Below are 16,913 nucleotides of genomic sequence, written 5' to 3'. Positions count from 1 at the left end.
TGATCTCAGTTCCTTCCTGATTTTAAACCAAGGAAGAAGTCTTTCAAAAAATTAAAAAAGAGGCTGCCTTAATTAACTCACTATAAATGAGGGTGGGAAATTCCTTTTACAGTTTCAAGATTCTGTATTTATCTCAGAATTAGCATTAAAAATCCTTACTGAAATCTCTGTAGTTCTTGCTTCTTCAGGCTTGCTCACCTGCAGTGGGCTTGTATATACAATGTCAACAAATACAGTAGACCACATTGTTTACTCTGAACAGATGCTTAGGTGGTGGTTAATTCAGAAATGTCATTTTAATAATGCTTTATTCTGGCCATCCCAGGTTCAGCTAAAGCTTTGGCTAAACAAGCTGCATCATTTTTGTTTACGTTGTGCTGTTGTTTTGACTGAAGAAAAGCTCGGTGAGATGGTTAAGGAAAATAACAGTGGTTGGAAGTGTCCTTGAATGGCATGGATGTTAATCTATGAATATTATGATATAAATGGTAAAGAAAAAAACTGAGATAATATTTTAAGACACAGAGTTGGTGGGGAAAAGAAATTCTTATAACTCTATTTTGCTTCTGTAAACATTGATCCAGAAGCACACTTTAACATTTTTTACTTGCTGACAAATGTGCTGGCATGGGTGCGCAGACAAACACTTTTTTAAAAAAAGTATTTATTTCAACCAAGTAGAAGCCTAACACCAGCATAATAGCATTAATCAACCCCCCCCCCCCCCGTGACTACTGTAAACAATCATCTATGGGTTAAAAGTGGAATGAAATATGTTTGTTTTAACACTTTGCAGAACATCAGGAAGGAGGGTGCTGCATGAATCTCAGGAGAAAATCAATCCAAAGTGGGGGGCACAGTGAAAAAATGCCTTCCACCTAGTCCATGTCCTATGGTCTTCACATTCAGAGGGGATGTTCTGCAGGCCCTCTTGCGATCTTCATCATAAGCAGATTCAATCCTGGCAAGGCATTTCTTGGGTTGTCCTAGTGCTATGCCACATAGAGCTTTGTAGGTAATGACCAGGTCTATGAATTGGGCCTGAAAACCTACTGATAACCAGTGCACTCATTTTGGAACCCTTGTTTCTCTGTAATGGCAGAGTTGGCCTGCTGTTAATGATCTCCTCTGAACTGGAATCTGAGCTTGCAAGCAATCAAATAACTGAAGCAGCTTCCAGAGACAACAAAACTGAGCAGGTGGGGAGTGACTCACGTAATGATGGGCCTGATGCTGATACAGCGCCTAACCCAAGAACACACTGGTTATGAACGGCAAAGCAGAGGTGGTCAGCTCATCTCCTGGGGAGGACTGGATGCCAACTCTCTTAATTTAGCCACACCACAGCAACTGGGGCTGTATGAGAACAACTCCCAGACTTTTTCCCCTTAGTTGCAAACAATTCTCCTATCTCCAGATCTATGCGCCTTTGGCTTCTTCTTGACCTGAAACTTGAACCTTCAGCTACAACCACGGACTGGATTTTATAGATACTGGCTCTGGGATTCTGGGTTTCTCTGCTTCAAAACAAGTTTGTTCCCCTGGTGATGTCTTCTGACTAAAGGGCAAGAGTTCAGTTCTGTGTATCTCCTGGCTTTTGATTTATAACCTCTCAGACAAAACATCATCTCTACTTCTCACATTAATTGATTAATAAACTCACTGTTAAACTGGCTACCATTCACAGACTGTTGTTATTTCTTGGACTAGTGCAGGACACTTGTCAGCAGTCTAGCTGCAGACAGCACTACAGTGAATTATGATTGCATCATGGTTCAGGTAGGACTGTAACTGATGTACCAGCTGAAGCTGGGCAAGGACCTCCCTCGCCTTAGCCTATGCATGCTGTTTAAGCAGGAGCTGTGAGTTCTATAGGCCACCAGACTCCAGACCCAATTTGTCCAGGGAGAACATGACCCCAATGAGAATAATTACCAGGGCCAGTGTTCCTGGATGTTTATTGAGGCAGAGCAACTCAGTCTTAAGGGATTTAATCTGATGTTATTTCACCCCATCCAGACCCTGGCAGCTATCAGACACTAGCTCAGGGTTTGTGCAGCACCCCTGCTCTACCTGAGATGATGTACAGCTGAGTGTTGGCAGCGTACTGATGATATCTCACTATAAACTGATGGATGGCCTCTCCCAGCAACTTTTTATAGTTGTTAGAAACTATAGAGGACAGCACCAAACCCTGTGTCACCTCATACAAGAGGAACAAAGACTTTAAGCACACAGACAGGTTGCAGGAGCAACCTCATCTGGTATTCCAAAAATTGACCAGGTACAAGATGGAATTGCCCACCTGATTGTCAGGAAATCCTCTAAACTCCCACTCTAATTCTTTTGGATTCATTAGATACCTGTAATGGATCAATTTAAAGAGCCTGCCATCCATGTAGGTCCAAGGCATCTGTAAGGTACAGTTTGATGAGGAAGTGATCTGACCACAGAAAAGGACAGATGCCAGTGTCCTTTATCTCCAAATCATGTCTCACCTGCTCCAAAGTAAAGACCAGGTATAGCATGAGCCCACCCATGCATGTCACAGCTGAGATTACCTGGGACAGGCTAAATGTCTCCATGGAAGCCATGAACACACAAGGTGTACCAGACCCCTCTCCTAGGGCATGGAGATTGAATCACCCCAACACATTTGCCTTTGGCACTTCACCATCCCCATGGTAAGATCAAGGACTCATGGAGGGCAACTGCCAGGCAACTAGGTAGTTGGTATACTAGCAATATCCCTAGCCTGTCCTTATGAGATCTCCTCAATCACACAATTAGCAATAATATCCAAACCATATATTACACTACCTCTCCTCCTTCTTACTCTACTATTTCCACAACAAGCATACAAGGAATTTCAAACAATACAGACCCCCACCACCATCGAAAATCTCCCATCCCCAACTTCTCCACTATTCTTATACTATGGGAAGAGAAACCCCAGAAGCACTCCCTGTAAAGTTCCCTTTAGTCCAGTCCAATTTTTTATTGGCTCAGCCCAATGAAATGGTTCTTTATGATAGAAAGTCACATGCTGTTTCTCTCAGCCTTTTTCTTTCTTTTTCTTTGATGTTAAAAGCCAGGACTATGAATAGTATGTCCAAGAAAAGACCTATGATGAATCAAGCTTGGAAAACAGCAAGCTGACACATTGCCAAGCCATTTCCCCCCAATAGCTAGTACCCAAAATATTCTGACATTGATTGAACAGTGTAGCTGAGTTCATGGAGTAAAGCTGCTGAGCTGATAATGATGTCGACTTGGAGCAGAGTCACAAAGAGATGGATTTGGACTCACTTGGCCTCTGAATTATGGTTATCATTATTATTTTTTGCACAGCTCTCCAGATCTTCAAATGAATTATATACTTCACCAGCATGGTAAAGACTGCCCCTTCACAGCATGAACTGAGAATGTGAATCTGGGTGAGAAATGTTCCCAAAATATTACTGTTCTAACAGAAGCTTAGTTATATCTATGTCTGAAGGAACCTGACAGTGAAATGCACATTTTCCCAATTTTTTTTTTTTTCATCACAGGGAGTAAATCCTATTTAATGGCCTTGGAATGGGTTATTTTCTTTCAGATTATGAAATCAAAGGTCATGGACAACCTGTAGTTCTGCTGCTGCTGAACTAACATACTACACTAACTAATTAATACTGCTGAACTAATGGGGCCCATAATACTTTCCTCCCACCAATATTCCACCAATTAAGAACTAACAATTTCACTATAACAATGAACTCAGTTTCTGCATTAGTCAAGCACCGCTCATCCTTACGGTTGGAAGGAATGTAGGGAGGCTGTGTAGTAAATGTCTAACTAGAGATGAATAGTCCCCATATTGATTTGGGTATAATGGAGTGTATAAGAAAAATGTACCCATTTTTGTTTCAGGTATTTTCCTGGGGTGTTAAGTTGGTGGATTAGTTGCAAACAGCAGTTCTGATAAAATCGTCTGTCCATCTTGACGGTTAGGGCTTTCTATTAAAATGACACATAAATAACTTAATGTGTCCCCCACCCATGAAAATTCAAATGCATCTGTCAACTTGATAAAGTGTCTGCCTGGAGGGAAGCATTGTTTACATTTTCACTAGATTCTTTAAAAAAAAAAAACGGCGGGGGGGAAGAGATTCTAATTATTTTTCCTACTGTAAATTAATGCTGACTTTAGTGCTTAGCACCTTTCCTTACTGTTATATGTTTTGGAAAGTTAAATAAAAGAACCAATCCATCATATATTATGCAACAAGCCTTTTATGACAGACTGAATCCCCGAAATCTGATTTTTCCACTCTTCAGAAATAATCGCTCCCCCCTTCCCCAAATCTCTTCTTCAGGAGCTGAAGGAAATTCTGTTGGCTGCTGGTACAAAATGGGGATGGTGCATTTGACAATGGAAAAAATAATGTAAACAGTTGATAAACAGTGATTTTTCTTCTGTTTTGTAGAGAAGGGTAACAATGTATAGTGGTCTTCCACTTTTTTTTTAAAAAAAGCATTGCTCTAAGAGGCAAGTTGGTTTGAATAATTGTACTAAAATTGCTCTTCCACCCAATTGCCATTGGATAAGTAGAAAAAAAACAGATTCATGTCATTCACAAAACTGACCATGCTATTAAGGATTTCACTGGCTTTATCACTGCTTCTACCATACTGTAGTAAGGGCTTCCCCTGGAAGGATGACGGAAGTCTAGAACTTTCACTGAATAATTTTCCTTAATGAGTGAAGATATTTGATTAATGACCAATATGAGATTCTCTTTTTCCTATCTTTGAAATGCGACTCAAATCAGAGCTGGTGTGAAGAAGCAAAGAACACTTTGCACTTTGCGGAAGTTAAAGCAACATGTGCAATCAGATATAGAATGTGCAGTTCTGAAAGAACATCTGTGCAGTTCCAACTATTGTGTCAGGCAAGGGTAGTATTACATAAGCTAATACAAAAAATAAATAGTAGAAAAAGGAAAAATAAAGTGCTTCTCTAGGACATCAGAACCCAGTCAGATGAACCTGTTTCTGCTTCCCAATCCAAAGTCACTCCCTGAATCTTTGAAAAAATCAATGTTTCAGAGCTGAGGAAACCATTCTAGGATGTGCAGAACCTGGTTCCTGGAGGTGATGTGAAACTGTCAAGAGGAAGAGCCTTGGAATGTCAGGAAAAGTCAGTCTCATCCTCAATTCTTCCTCCCCTGTGCGCATACACCTTCCTGCTAGCACAGACGTTCTACCAATGGAACAGCTCCTTCAGGAATCTAGACAGGTATACCAAGAGCTCTAGGGGATGTCTAACTAGGAAAGAGCTTTTCAAGACAAGAAATATGTTCTCTGCCTTCAAGAGAAAATGCTTGTAATGTAATTGCATCCTATTGGTTAGGCCTATCAAAAGCCTACCAAATTAACAATCGGTAGCCCCGATGATATTGTTTTTTACTGTGTGCCGTTTGCAGTAAAAACCCTCTTTTGGTAAGAGTTGACTTTGCTGTTCCAGGATCTTGATGTCAGTCCAAGAGATCCGTCCCCTTCTGTACTTCTTTATGCATCTGTTTTTCCTAACTTACTCTTATCCTTCATTCCAAATTGAATTCTGCTTATGCTCTTGATACCTGCTGTCAGATTCCCAGTTTGGTGAATTCTCTCTTAATCTATGTAGGCATATAAATCTCATGGAATGTGACTCTGAAGAAAAAAGCATGCAGGCATCTAGAAGAAAATGCAAACATGCGTTGTGCTGGTGGATGTTACACATTCACAATAGAATCATGTCATTCTGGCTTTCAGAATTTAGACACAACAGGAACTGTACAACGAAGGAAGGGATTTACCACGGTTAATTTATCTACAAATAACTGGAAAAATAAAAAGCAATCTCAAAAAAGGAGCAACTCTGAGAAAGATGGCAGAATTTGAAACACTTGTTGATCGCAGTAGGGATAAACCTAGCACAGTACTGGAAAAGAGATACCTTGCTCACAATATCAGACTGAGAGACTAGAATATGCTGCATTGGTAAAATTGATGGTATACAGTATATCCATAATGGAAATTTAACTAAGTTCAAGGAAGAACTTAGTTCTTTACATACAATACTTCACAGAGCAAGGCAGATTTAGATATCTGGAATACGGTTTTTAGGACTGAAACAGAAACCTGCAATAATTACTAATGTTTGATATAAAGTTCAAATATCTAAATGATGACCTGTGGCTGGGGATACAAATGGAAGGGAAGGAGAGAGTGTAATCCACTTTTTCTTTTCCCACTATGACATTTATTTATTTATTTAGCAGTAATCTTTTCTTGCATCATCTTGCTTTTTCCCTTTTTTCCTACTTCCTTGGCATTCCAATATTTGCTTTTGAAAATACTTTTGGTATTTCAACACTTGAATAACAAAGACATTTTAAAAATCCCATTATATTTTTCTGGGCTGGCTCAGCGAGGTGGGAAGTACCATGTTACAGTGGTTCTCCTCCTTTGTCCAAGGCTGGTTCCAGTCGGTGTTTGTGGTAGGGAGTGATCCAGACCTAAACTCCTTCTCCTGGGGGTGTCTCAGGGTCTACCCCCTTGCTGCTTCTTTTTAACATCTACATGAAGCTTCTCGGGAAGGCCATCCATCAGCATAGGGTGCAGTATCATCAACATCCCTGATAATTCTCAGTTGTAAATCTCTGCCCCTGGATGACTAAATGATCAAGGTTCGATCCCAGGGCCTGGAAGTTGAGGGGTTTGGATAGGGAAGGAGAGAGTTCAGCTTAGTCCAATCAAGACTGAATGGTTGTGAGCTTGGGGTTCCCAGATCTCCGAACTGGAGATTTTTCATCTTTAGTTCTAGATGCACTTGCCCATTCAGATGTATTATGTAATCAAGGGACCCTCCTGGATTCACAGCTGCTGCAAGTGGCAGATTTTGCCAGGAGGGCTTCTGCAGAACTTCGTCTTGTACTCCAGTTGCATCCATTCCTGGACTTGCTGTTTACTCGTGCTAGAGTCATCTCTGGTCTGGACTACTTCAACGTGCTTTTCATGGGCTGCCCTTGAAGACAATTTGGAAGCTACAATTAGTCCAGAGCACAGAGACCTGGGTGGTTATGGGATTATCTCACTGTGCCCACATAACCCCAACTACTTTGCGAGTTGCACTGGCTCCCTATTGGCTTCTGGGTGCAATTTATATCCACTATAAACTCTATGTGGCATAGGACTAGGTTATTTATGGGACTGCCTCTCCCCAATGGTATCTGCCTGTCCTACACATTCTAACCAGGTGGGCACATTTGGGGTCCCTTCTCTGAACAATGTAAGCATGTGCCCTTTTGAGCAATCTTCTCCCCAGTCTACAGTTGATCCCAACCTTGTTGGTCTTCAGAAAGGCTGTAAACAACCTGGCTATTTCTTTGGGCATTGGGCCAGGATAAGTAGAGTTCCCATCTGAGGGCATGAATGTGAACCCCGGTCATGTCTTAACAATTGTCTGGTTTTTCATTGGAATCATTTGGTTTGGTCTTCTTTTGGTTTGCTGTAAGAGTCTCAATGTGCAAGTTGGGCGACCATATAATTCTATTAATAAATAAATCCTGGAATTTCAGGTTAATCACCCCTGATATAGAGTGTGTTGCCAGATTGCTTCCACTTTGCCCTAGGCAAGTGTAGTAACAAGTACCAGTCCCCTTTGTATCATACAGTTCCTCTATATTGTTCCAGTGTTTTATTTCTTTCCTCCAAACTCCAACCCAGTAAACTTTCCAACTGGACAGGGAATGAAGCCCAATCTGATCAGTGGACTACTGGATAGTATTTAAGGGCCCCCAGGATTACCGCCATCAAGAGTCTGGATATGTAAATCATGTCTGAAATTACAGTTAAACCAGTCTGCTGGCCTTTGTTAGTAAGACCAAAATGGCAGCCGTTATATTCCACCTCACATTTAGACAAAAGATATAGCATTGAAAAGGCTAATAATCCTAAGAAGGAATGGTGAGCTGAAGTAAAAAAATATTGGCCTCAACAATCCTTACTGAAAGAGAAAATGTCAACCAAATACTGGTTCTCCCACTGTTCATAGTGAAACCTTAAATAGAGAGACAGCTTATAAATGTTCAGGATTTTCTCTCTCTCTCAGTAAGATTTGGATAGAAAGTAGAATATTTGCAAGTTGCAAATCAAGCAGCACATAAATGCTAGAAGCACATGCAGTGCAAATTCTTTCTTTCGTGCAATTCTTGTGGAATAAGAGCTCTGGAGTTGCACCCTTGAGGAAAGCGAGGAAGGACCTGAAAGCATTATACCTGACAAAAATCCATTCGGGGGGGCGGGGGGGAGGACTCAACATTCTTGTGAGGCTTGCTGAAGTGCATGTACAGGTTTCAGTTTTCTCCTACCTTTTCCTTCTCAAGAAATAGGAAATATGAAATGGAAAGCCTTATTTAATTGCTATTTCAGTGTTCGATCCAAATAACATTTTGTAATCATGACAAGCTAAATCAACTATAAGGACATTTGTGTCAGTCATCATATCGGACTGAAATGGTTACAATGCAATTAAAAGAATGGCACCCCTGTTTTAATTAACAGTGCCATGAAATATTCAGCATTTTGAACCTGTTCCGGCCTGCCTCTTATCACTGAATTACTGCCCTTAATGTGTTTTTCTGCTGAAGGATGGATTTCACGAAAGGGTTCCTGGATGCTGTTCTGGCGTTTTGAGCTCTCTTGTCAGCTCTTGTGAACTGAGATCTTCACTGTCTTCAGTGCCTCTGACATGACTGATATGCACCATTTCTTGACTAGTCTGCCTCAGCAGATTTAAGAGGCCACATTTGGCCTATGAATTGATGAGTGGACTTTTTTGATTAACTTAATGATAGAGATGTCAGATGACACCAGAGCCGTCTTCTTGGCACTTATTTCAGGTTATTCAGGCACATTAGATATCAACTATTCTGCCTCTTAACAGACTTGCATTCTGAATTATTCAGTAATGAACGGACATACTGATTTGGAAGAAGTGCAAAGAAAACTTTTTTTTCTGGCTCACGTGAAAGCCTGAAAACCAATGGGCTACTTTAATGAATAGCAGAGCGTTATTGGGCTTGTTTGAACTACTTCTTCTGAATCATTTTTTAAATATATGCAGCCCTAATACTTTTTTTCTACCTCCCTACACTTATATGAGGAAGTCCAATAGTCCCTGGCAGGCTCCACAGAGCCCAGTATGTAGCAAATCTTCCTCTCTACTAGCAGATTGGAATGTCAAGAACAGTATCTATTCTTATTCCTTTTACTTCTACTCCCTAGTGGGACTGATGAAATCTCCATGGGTCCTGCTGCCACTATGGCTCCAAGTCCCTTTGTGGCTTCACCATACCCAGAGCTTTCTTGTTGCCCTGTAATACTCCTAGAACAGTGTTGTCCAAACTTGGCCACTTTAAGATGAGTGGACTTCAACTCCCAGAATTCCTGAGCCAGCATGGCTGGCTGGGGAATTCTGGGAGTTGAAGTCCACTTATCTTAAAGTGGCTGAGTTTGGACAACACTGTCCTAGAATGAGCTTTATGCCTTTCCTTTCTCTCACCAGAGTACAGAAAGAAAGGGAATGGCCTAACTCACCACACTACGCACTGTGGGAATTGGGTCCAGTGGAGACTTCACTATAGGTGCTGTCTTCCCCACCATGATTAGTCTATTTTTTTAGGATTATTCTATTTTTGTGTAATAATTGAGTGATAGCTAAGCTGTTTCTTCGGAATGAATGATTAACCCAAGGATCTCTATTTTGAAAGGTGGTTGTCTATGAATGTTTCTGGGAAGACCATGCCAAGCAGCCCGAAATCTCCTGCAGTGGCTTCCATCCCCAAGGTGAAATCCTGAAATCTGCAGGAAACTCAAGAGGCATCACCATTCATGTAATGATATATACAGTTCATCTTGGGGGTTTCCAAGAACTATACAGGCACTTCCTTAGACTGCCCAGTGGTGCTATTGTTGAGGTAAGTCCAAGCCCATCTGTTTAATATGATGACATTTTAATAGAAAAAAAGCTTGCAAAGGCTGGACCGGTCCAAATGCTCTTTGCTGCCTGAGAAAGAACAACAGTTGGTCCTCCAACCTACCAAGATGAATAGTCGCCTCAGCAAGCCATTCTCTCTTATATTCCAGATATTTTTTAAAAAGTAGAAACACAATAAACGATTAATCATTTTTCATGCCTTCATAAGAAATCAAATCTTTTCCCTGAGGCAATGAATTAGTTGCCCGATGTTAGGGTTTGCCCTTTCCCTTTCTTTAGGGCAGGGAAGCTTCTGGAGAGCCAGAGAGGTGAAGGAGGAAAACAAATACCTGGACCAAAACCTCCAAACTACCAAGGCCCCTGAATTCAAGTCAGCCTCCTTAATAGCTTGCGTAGGCATTTGCAGATGCTGACTCATGAGTTATCTTAAACCAGCCCTTGTGTTTTTGAATGTGAACTAGGAAGTAACGAAGCGCAAAACCTAGTGCCGACCTCCACTTTATTATTCTGCTTATCTCACTATAAACAGAAAATCTAACTCATGTTATGATTGACATTTGACATCCTTACTGGTCAGCATTTACATAAAGGTTGTTTGTATCCTCCTTCAGTGGGCAGAACCTTGTTGCCTGGTCCTGAGTGCTGTTCACATAAACTTGGTTCAAGGCGGTTGTGTGGTCTCCACTCATAAACTGGGTCATGGGGAATTTTTCTCCTTCAATTGGGGGCTTGTCCGGGGTCAAGTGGAACACTGGGGTGAGACCCCACCCGAGTGGTAAGTACTTTTAGGCTATCACCTTGAAGCCAAGAGGGGTTAAGTGGATGTGGGTGTTTGTGGTCTGTCTTCCCTTGTGTGAAGACACAAGCAGTGGAAAGTAGTTCAATGCCCACTGGTGCAGGAAGAGACTGGTCTATGACAGTCTTGCTGAGTAACCCAGTCTCTTGGTGGGTTTAAATGCAGTAGGAGATTTAAATTTGATTGCAGTAGAAATGCAGCTGATGAAAAACTGTGATGTAAATAAGAACAGTGTTTTAAAAAGGCTGCAATTTTTCTTCTGCTGTTTTCCTATGGGGGGGCTCTTCCTCTCTTTTAGAAGTGCTGGACATTTTTCTCATGAACTGTTAAAAATTCTGCAGGGAAAATAGCTCAGTGTCTTGTGTGTTACCTAGAAAGCAACATAGGCTGGACTGCAGGTAGATGAAGTAGCATTACATAGTTGGAGGAAACCATGAAAAGTTTTGTATTATATTTATATCCTTCAGAATGACACTCATAATTTCTTTGACTGACCAGGAAACCTCTATCATCATCTGGATTAAGTATTCAGTGGGGGATTGTTTTTATTAAGCATGTATGTGCTGCTTGAATCAACAGAAAGTTCTCCTAAATGGATATCCTTTTTCCCCCCCTACTGGAAGGAGGGAGAAAGGGGGAGGTTACTAGCTTATTACTTTGCAAAACCATTTACAGCCATCCATATACAATGAATGAAGCTCCAGCTCTTTTGTGTGTCTTGAAAAGTGAATAAACTCATCAAGGGCTTATTTTGAATGCAAGATCAGATACAGTATGCTGAGTGACACTTAAAAAGAATGAAGTGGTAACGGTAGCTTATTTTCTGAAACAGTCTTGACACTAATGCTAAATTATAGCTTGGAATCATCTAGCATTTTTAACTTTATAGGGAGAGGCTTTTTACATATTTAACATAATTCTCGGGAAGATATACTGGCATTTTGTATCAAGATATGTATACTATAACCAAAGGGCACGTCTATTCCCCAGTAGAACACTTTCATCAATGTTATTGCCATTTGGTGTCATTTTCTAACAAATATAAAATACGATTGGTAAACAAACTAGACTTTAGATTTAAGCTGACAGCTGTTCCTTCAGAAGCAATATTCAGATATTTAATCTCAGGAACAATGAATATTTTGCATCTGTTGAGAAAAACTGCTTTTATCAAATGAAGAGCTACTTGTTTTTCTGCACTGGGATAATAGCATGTAAAACAGCTCTCAAATAAGGTACACATTTGCAGCTAGCGATGATTTCCTTGAAAAGTAAGAAAATTATCTAATACTTTATTTTGGAGAGAAAAAAACTCAACCACCTCATGCTGTTTAGATTGAATCTCTCTGTTTAGAGTTGAAGATCTGTTTGTGATTAACTAAATGCCTGGTGAGAAACTGTCTCAGTGAAACTGGGCACATATAAAGCAAGCTAAGTTTTGTCAATAATGTGCTTAGATGCAGGTGATCAGTGGTTTTTGTGCCCATAGATGAAACCTCACCAGTTCATGAGTTTTAAAAGAAGCATGAGGAGTTCCAATGCATTCTAAATCAGTGTGTCGTAAAAATGATTAGAAAACTTCTCACGTCGCTAACTTCCCAAAGAGGCATTCCAAACTATTTCAGCCTAAAGTTGCAAATGTCACTGAAAACTGTCAGACCTATCTCAAGAATTATGACTATAGGATAGAAAAGCAGACAGAAAATCTTCGGTTCTTTGAGATCCTTTACCCTAATTTTTTTAATACAGTACACAAAAATAGAATCAAGCATAAAACATATACAATGACACTTATATTTTTAAGTAAAACTGTTGATCTGAGCCCTCCCCCCCCAAAAGGACAATGACCATCAGAGACAATGCAGCAGATCAGAATATGATGGGGCTGCCATACCTGGGGTGCAAAACACTGGAAGACCACTAGATGTCAGTGAAGAGATACAGAAACCTGGGAAAGAGCCACAGCTTCTATGCACTAACTTTTCTGTGCATGGAACAGCTGGTTGGGTCTGTGACTGAACCAAAATGTAGATGTTTTGAACGTTTGAGGAAAGAAAGATATGAGGAAGATGAACAGAATGGTGTGGTATGCCATGTTGGGGAGGTTGTTCTTCCTGCTGCGTCCATCAGAAGAGATGCACAGGCCAGTATGGTGGCCGTGGCAGTGTCTCAGAGAGGCAGGAAAGGGAAAGGAGGGTGCTGGGAAGGTGGGACAGGTGGGCTTACAACTCCATGCAAGGAAAAGAGGGAACAATGCCCACAAGCTTTGCCTTAGTCACCTCTGAAGATCACTCCAGGATCCCCTTGGATTTTGTTTCGGCTTCAACTGAGAACCGCAACAAAAGTGTTGGTGTTTGCTTCTGATGAACTGTGTCCAGTCTAGTTTAAAAAAAAAAATACAGAAAATTTTATGAAGGTGGGGCCATGCATGTGCAAAGCTCAGCCAGGGTACCAATTGCTGGTAGCTTCTCTAGTGCCACTGTTGTGTCTTATAAACAACATGATGGATTTTTTTTTTCTTTTTAATGATTTTGCTTCATTTGAGCAAGGACCCTCGAACAAGCTTGAAACTTCTGCTTGTTATGTCTGTCCCACTAAACAAGTCCTAAATTATGATAATGAAGGTCAATGTGATAAACATATGCCTATCCTAGAGTAGAAGGAGGGAGAAGAGAAAGAGCTATTCAACCTATTAATTGCTTGGTTTAAGAAAGGGATTCACATTTTTTTTTTTTTTTGGCCTCCCATTTGTACCTGGCCCTTGACTGCTATGTTGAATCCTAAACTCCTCAAAGTAACAGCTGTGACCAGGACAAAATACTAAATTTCATTTGACTTACATTTACATTTAATGAAAATTAAATAATGTTAATACTATTGCTCCCCAGCCATATATTTCATCGATTTTCCCTGTTTGTCACATTAAACATGATAGTTTACAACCATTTTTGAATTTCTCTGATGCCTGCATTCAGATTTTTTCAAGAATGGATACCACTAGATTAGATTTTGTGTCTAATTTCATTCAGTGGACTTCTTCCAAATATATACCCTCAATCATGTGTTTAATCCATATTTTAAACATATAAATCGTAATTTTTATTTAGCATACATTATTGCTGTTTTAAGATTTTTTTAAAAAATAATAAAAAGTCAAAGATAAGTCCAAAGCAATATTAATTCAATTTACTTAAACAAAAACGTAACCTTTTCAAAAAGTACCTTCCAGCTACACAGATTGACAAAATGCATCAATTATAATTTTTGCTCACTTTTATAATTATACTGTGAAGTGAACTTTTGGGAGAAGTTGATTAATTATAAAAGGTTACTGCCATTGAGTCACTGTTGGAAACAATGACTTGGCCTTCAATTAATTTGATATACAGACTATGTCCAATATCTTAGCACACTTGATATATATTTATCATGTTACAGTTTATTATATGCCAGTTTTTATAGAACCTAAAAAGTGATGTCTGTAATATCACATTTAAGCATTGTAGTAGTATCCATTAAACTGGAATATGTAGATCAGTCTCAGCATGGTTTGAAAGCTTTGCTAAACTCACTAGTTTCAATGGAAAATTAAATATGTAAGTTATTTATTTATGTACAAAGATTTGTATTTACCACACTTTTTGTGGCTTACAAATGAATATGTTGAATTATTCTCATCTAAAGCAACATGGCTTAAAAATACTTATCTTTAATTGTATTATTTCCATCTTTTCAGTATTTAAGATCCTGAACAAAAGTATAAAGAAAGACAGTCTGAAAGTATAAATCATGAACCAAAAGGAAGCGTAACCCGTAAACAATTCCTCCAAATTAAGAAACTTGCATTCCAGCTTCATCAATATGTCTGTAGAGTCTCTTCACCCCACTGGATGGGTGGATTGTAGGCAGCACGATCCCAGCCAGCTATGTTAACAGCAGGATTTTGTGCATCCCTGCCTATTACCCAGTCTGGTGCCCTCTGGATGTGTTGAGCTTCAAGAGGCATAACCTCTAAGCAGTTATGGCAGAAGGCTGCTGTGGAACCTGAAAAGTGACATGGATGATACAGCCTCAGGAGTACTGGGTGGGGAAGTCTGGTTTAGAACTTTAAAATATGATAAGATTTTTTAAATTACTTTCTTGATTTTATGGGCAGTTTGGAGAATTTGCCATGGCTTGCCTATGTCACCAGTAACTGCTTCTTCTTCTTGCCTGGCCATGTGAATAGACTGGGCACTTCTATGTGAAGAACCCGCCTGTTAGATTTGTCTTAGATCCACATCACTCCCTTTCCAGTAGGGCTTACAGATCATCATCCAGATGTAATGTGACAGTGGATCTGTCCAATAATATTTTAGATGTGAGTAGGTCCATCTGCAATATTTTTGTAAAGATCTTCAAGATCTTCCTGAACCAGGTCATATGTTTTTCCCCATGAAAAAAAAATATTTTTTTTCTGCTACATGCCAATTATCCTATGAAAAGAAAAAGATTGCCCTAAGAAACTATACCTGTTCTGTTATATTTAATTTCCAGTGGAAGCAAACATGGATGTGAATAGACTTCCTTCATGTATTTAAGTCTTCAGCTGTGAGTGTATATATTATTTCCAGCTCTCTTTGATTTGACATAATAGTTCTCTGAAATAGCCCACAGTCAGTCTGAATCTTGTATTTTCTAGACATTTGGAGATGTCAGTGGAATCAATTTTGCATGTAATGAAGTCACTGCAGACTTTGAGGAGCACAGAAGTGGAATGGATCCTCTGCTGGAAGCTTCTTCGGAGATCAAGAAATAAAAAAGAAGATGGGAAGATGGGGAGGTATTAGTTCAGTGGCTGTAAATGACTAAAACTATCAAGCAGAATGAGCCTTATAAGTAAAAGAATTCAGCAAAAAAAAAAAAAAATTCTTCAACCTTCTTCCCCAAACCCTCATTCCCTCACACCAATTTTAGAGTAATGTTTGGGGAATTGTTTGCAGAACAATTTGTTTGCTTCCTATAAAACAAAAATGATTGCTTCAGTCTTATGCACACTTATCTAGGAATAAGCCAATTGATTGCAGTGGTTTATCTCCAAATCAAAATCTTAAGGATTTCTATTAAAAGAAGATAGTAAGATGAGCTGCATTCTTTCTATGTCCTGGTACTCTTGCCATAGGAAAAGGGGGGAATATTCTGTTATAGTAGACTTTAAATGGCATTTCTAGGAAAGCTGGTGTGTATGTTGTGTCCCCTTTAAAGGAGCTTCATTGTGCCCCCCCCCCCCCATTCTCTGAATACTGAAGCAGCACGCAGGCATGCATCACTAACATGTGAGCAGAACAGATAGTTCTGGAATTTAAAGCTGCAATCATTTTGCTGCCTGAGTCATTTGCTTACATTCCATGTAAGCAAAACTAACTAGCAGTTCAATTAACTCTTAAATATAGGAATGTGGATGGGAAAGTATCTTCCGTAGCACCTGAGGGTGATAGACCAATTGAGATAAGAGGTGCAAATCAGGTCTATTTATCAATCATCTATCAATCATCTATCTATCCAATGATAATTGTTATCATGGTCTAAGTCACATACTGCCAGAGGAATTCTGGAAGTTGAAGTCTATGCATCTTAAAGTTGCTGAGACTGAGAAATACTGATCTATCTAAGTTGCTGCTTCATGATTTTCTTTTCATTTTCAGGTGATTATGCTGCCTTCAGTAAGAACTAACAATGATGGTGCCTCTCTATCTTTGTTCAAATTACAGTCCTCACAATTCATTAAGACCCCAACATTGTTTACTTTTATGATCTTAGAACACAGACTGAACTCTTGGACTTCTGGTGGTAAACTAGATATCCCTGAAGGAGCAGGGATGGCATTGTGGCGGAGAATGGTGGCCAGATGGCAAATTCTGGCTGGCAAAGTCTCTCCAGAACAAGGAGAGATCGTGAGATTGCCGACATGTACTCCGGACAGCTGCTCCGCATGAGTAGACTGTAGGAACTGAGGTTTTTGTGGTCGACTTGTGAGTTGAGCGGCTGGGAGTCAAGGGATTTCAACCAAGCTCACTGCCATAATATAGCCTATATGGACACAAGGTTCGC

The 16,913-nt window shown here is 39.9% G+C and overlaps 1 protein-coding gene across 1 annotated transcript in view; it reads left to right on the top strand.

Moving 5' to 3' along the window:
• The window catches only part of LOC103049107 (uncharacterized), a 164,786-nt gene extending 149,120 nt beyond the window's left edge, over positions 1-15,666 (top strand). The window contains 2 exon segments of the mRNA XM_088130906.1: positions 9,801-10,007; positions 15,505-15,666. Coding sequence (XP_087987032.1) covers positions 9,801-10,007; positions 15,505-15,666 — 369 coding nt within the window.
• The last annotated feature ends 1,247 nt before the right edge of the window (positions 15,667-16,913 follow it).

Source organism: Python bivittatus, unplaced genomic scaffold (genome assembly GCF_059951505.1).
Source record: "Python bivittatus isolate LINGU-HERP-01145 unplaced genomic scaffold, Pbiv_v1 ctg000840_np1212, whole genome shotgun sequence".
In the NCBI taxonomy this organism is placed as follows: Eukaryota; Metazoa; Chordata; class Lepidosauria; order Squamata; family Pythonidae; genus Python; species Python bivittatus.
The sequence above is the reverse complement of the archived record's forward strand: the minus strand, read 5'-3'. Positions and strand labels throughout refer to the sequence as shown.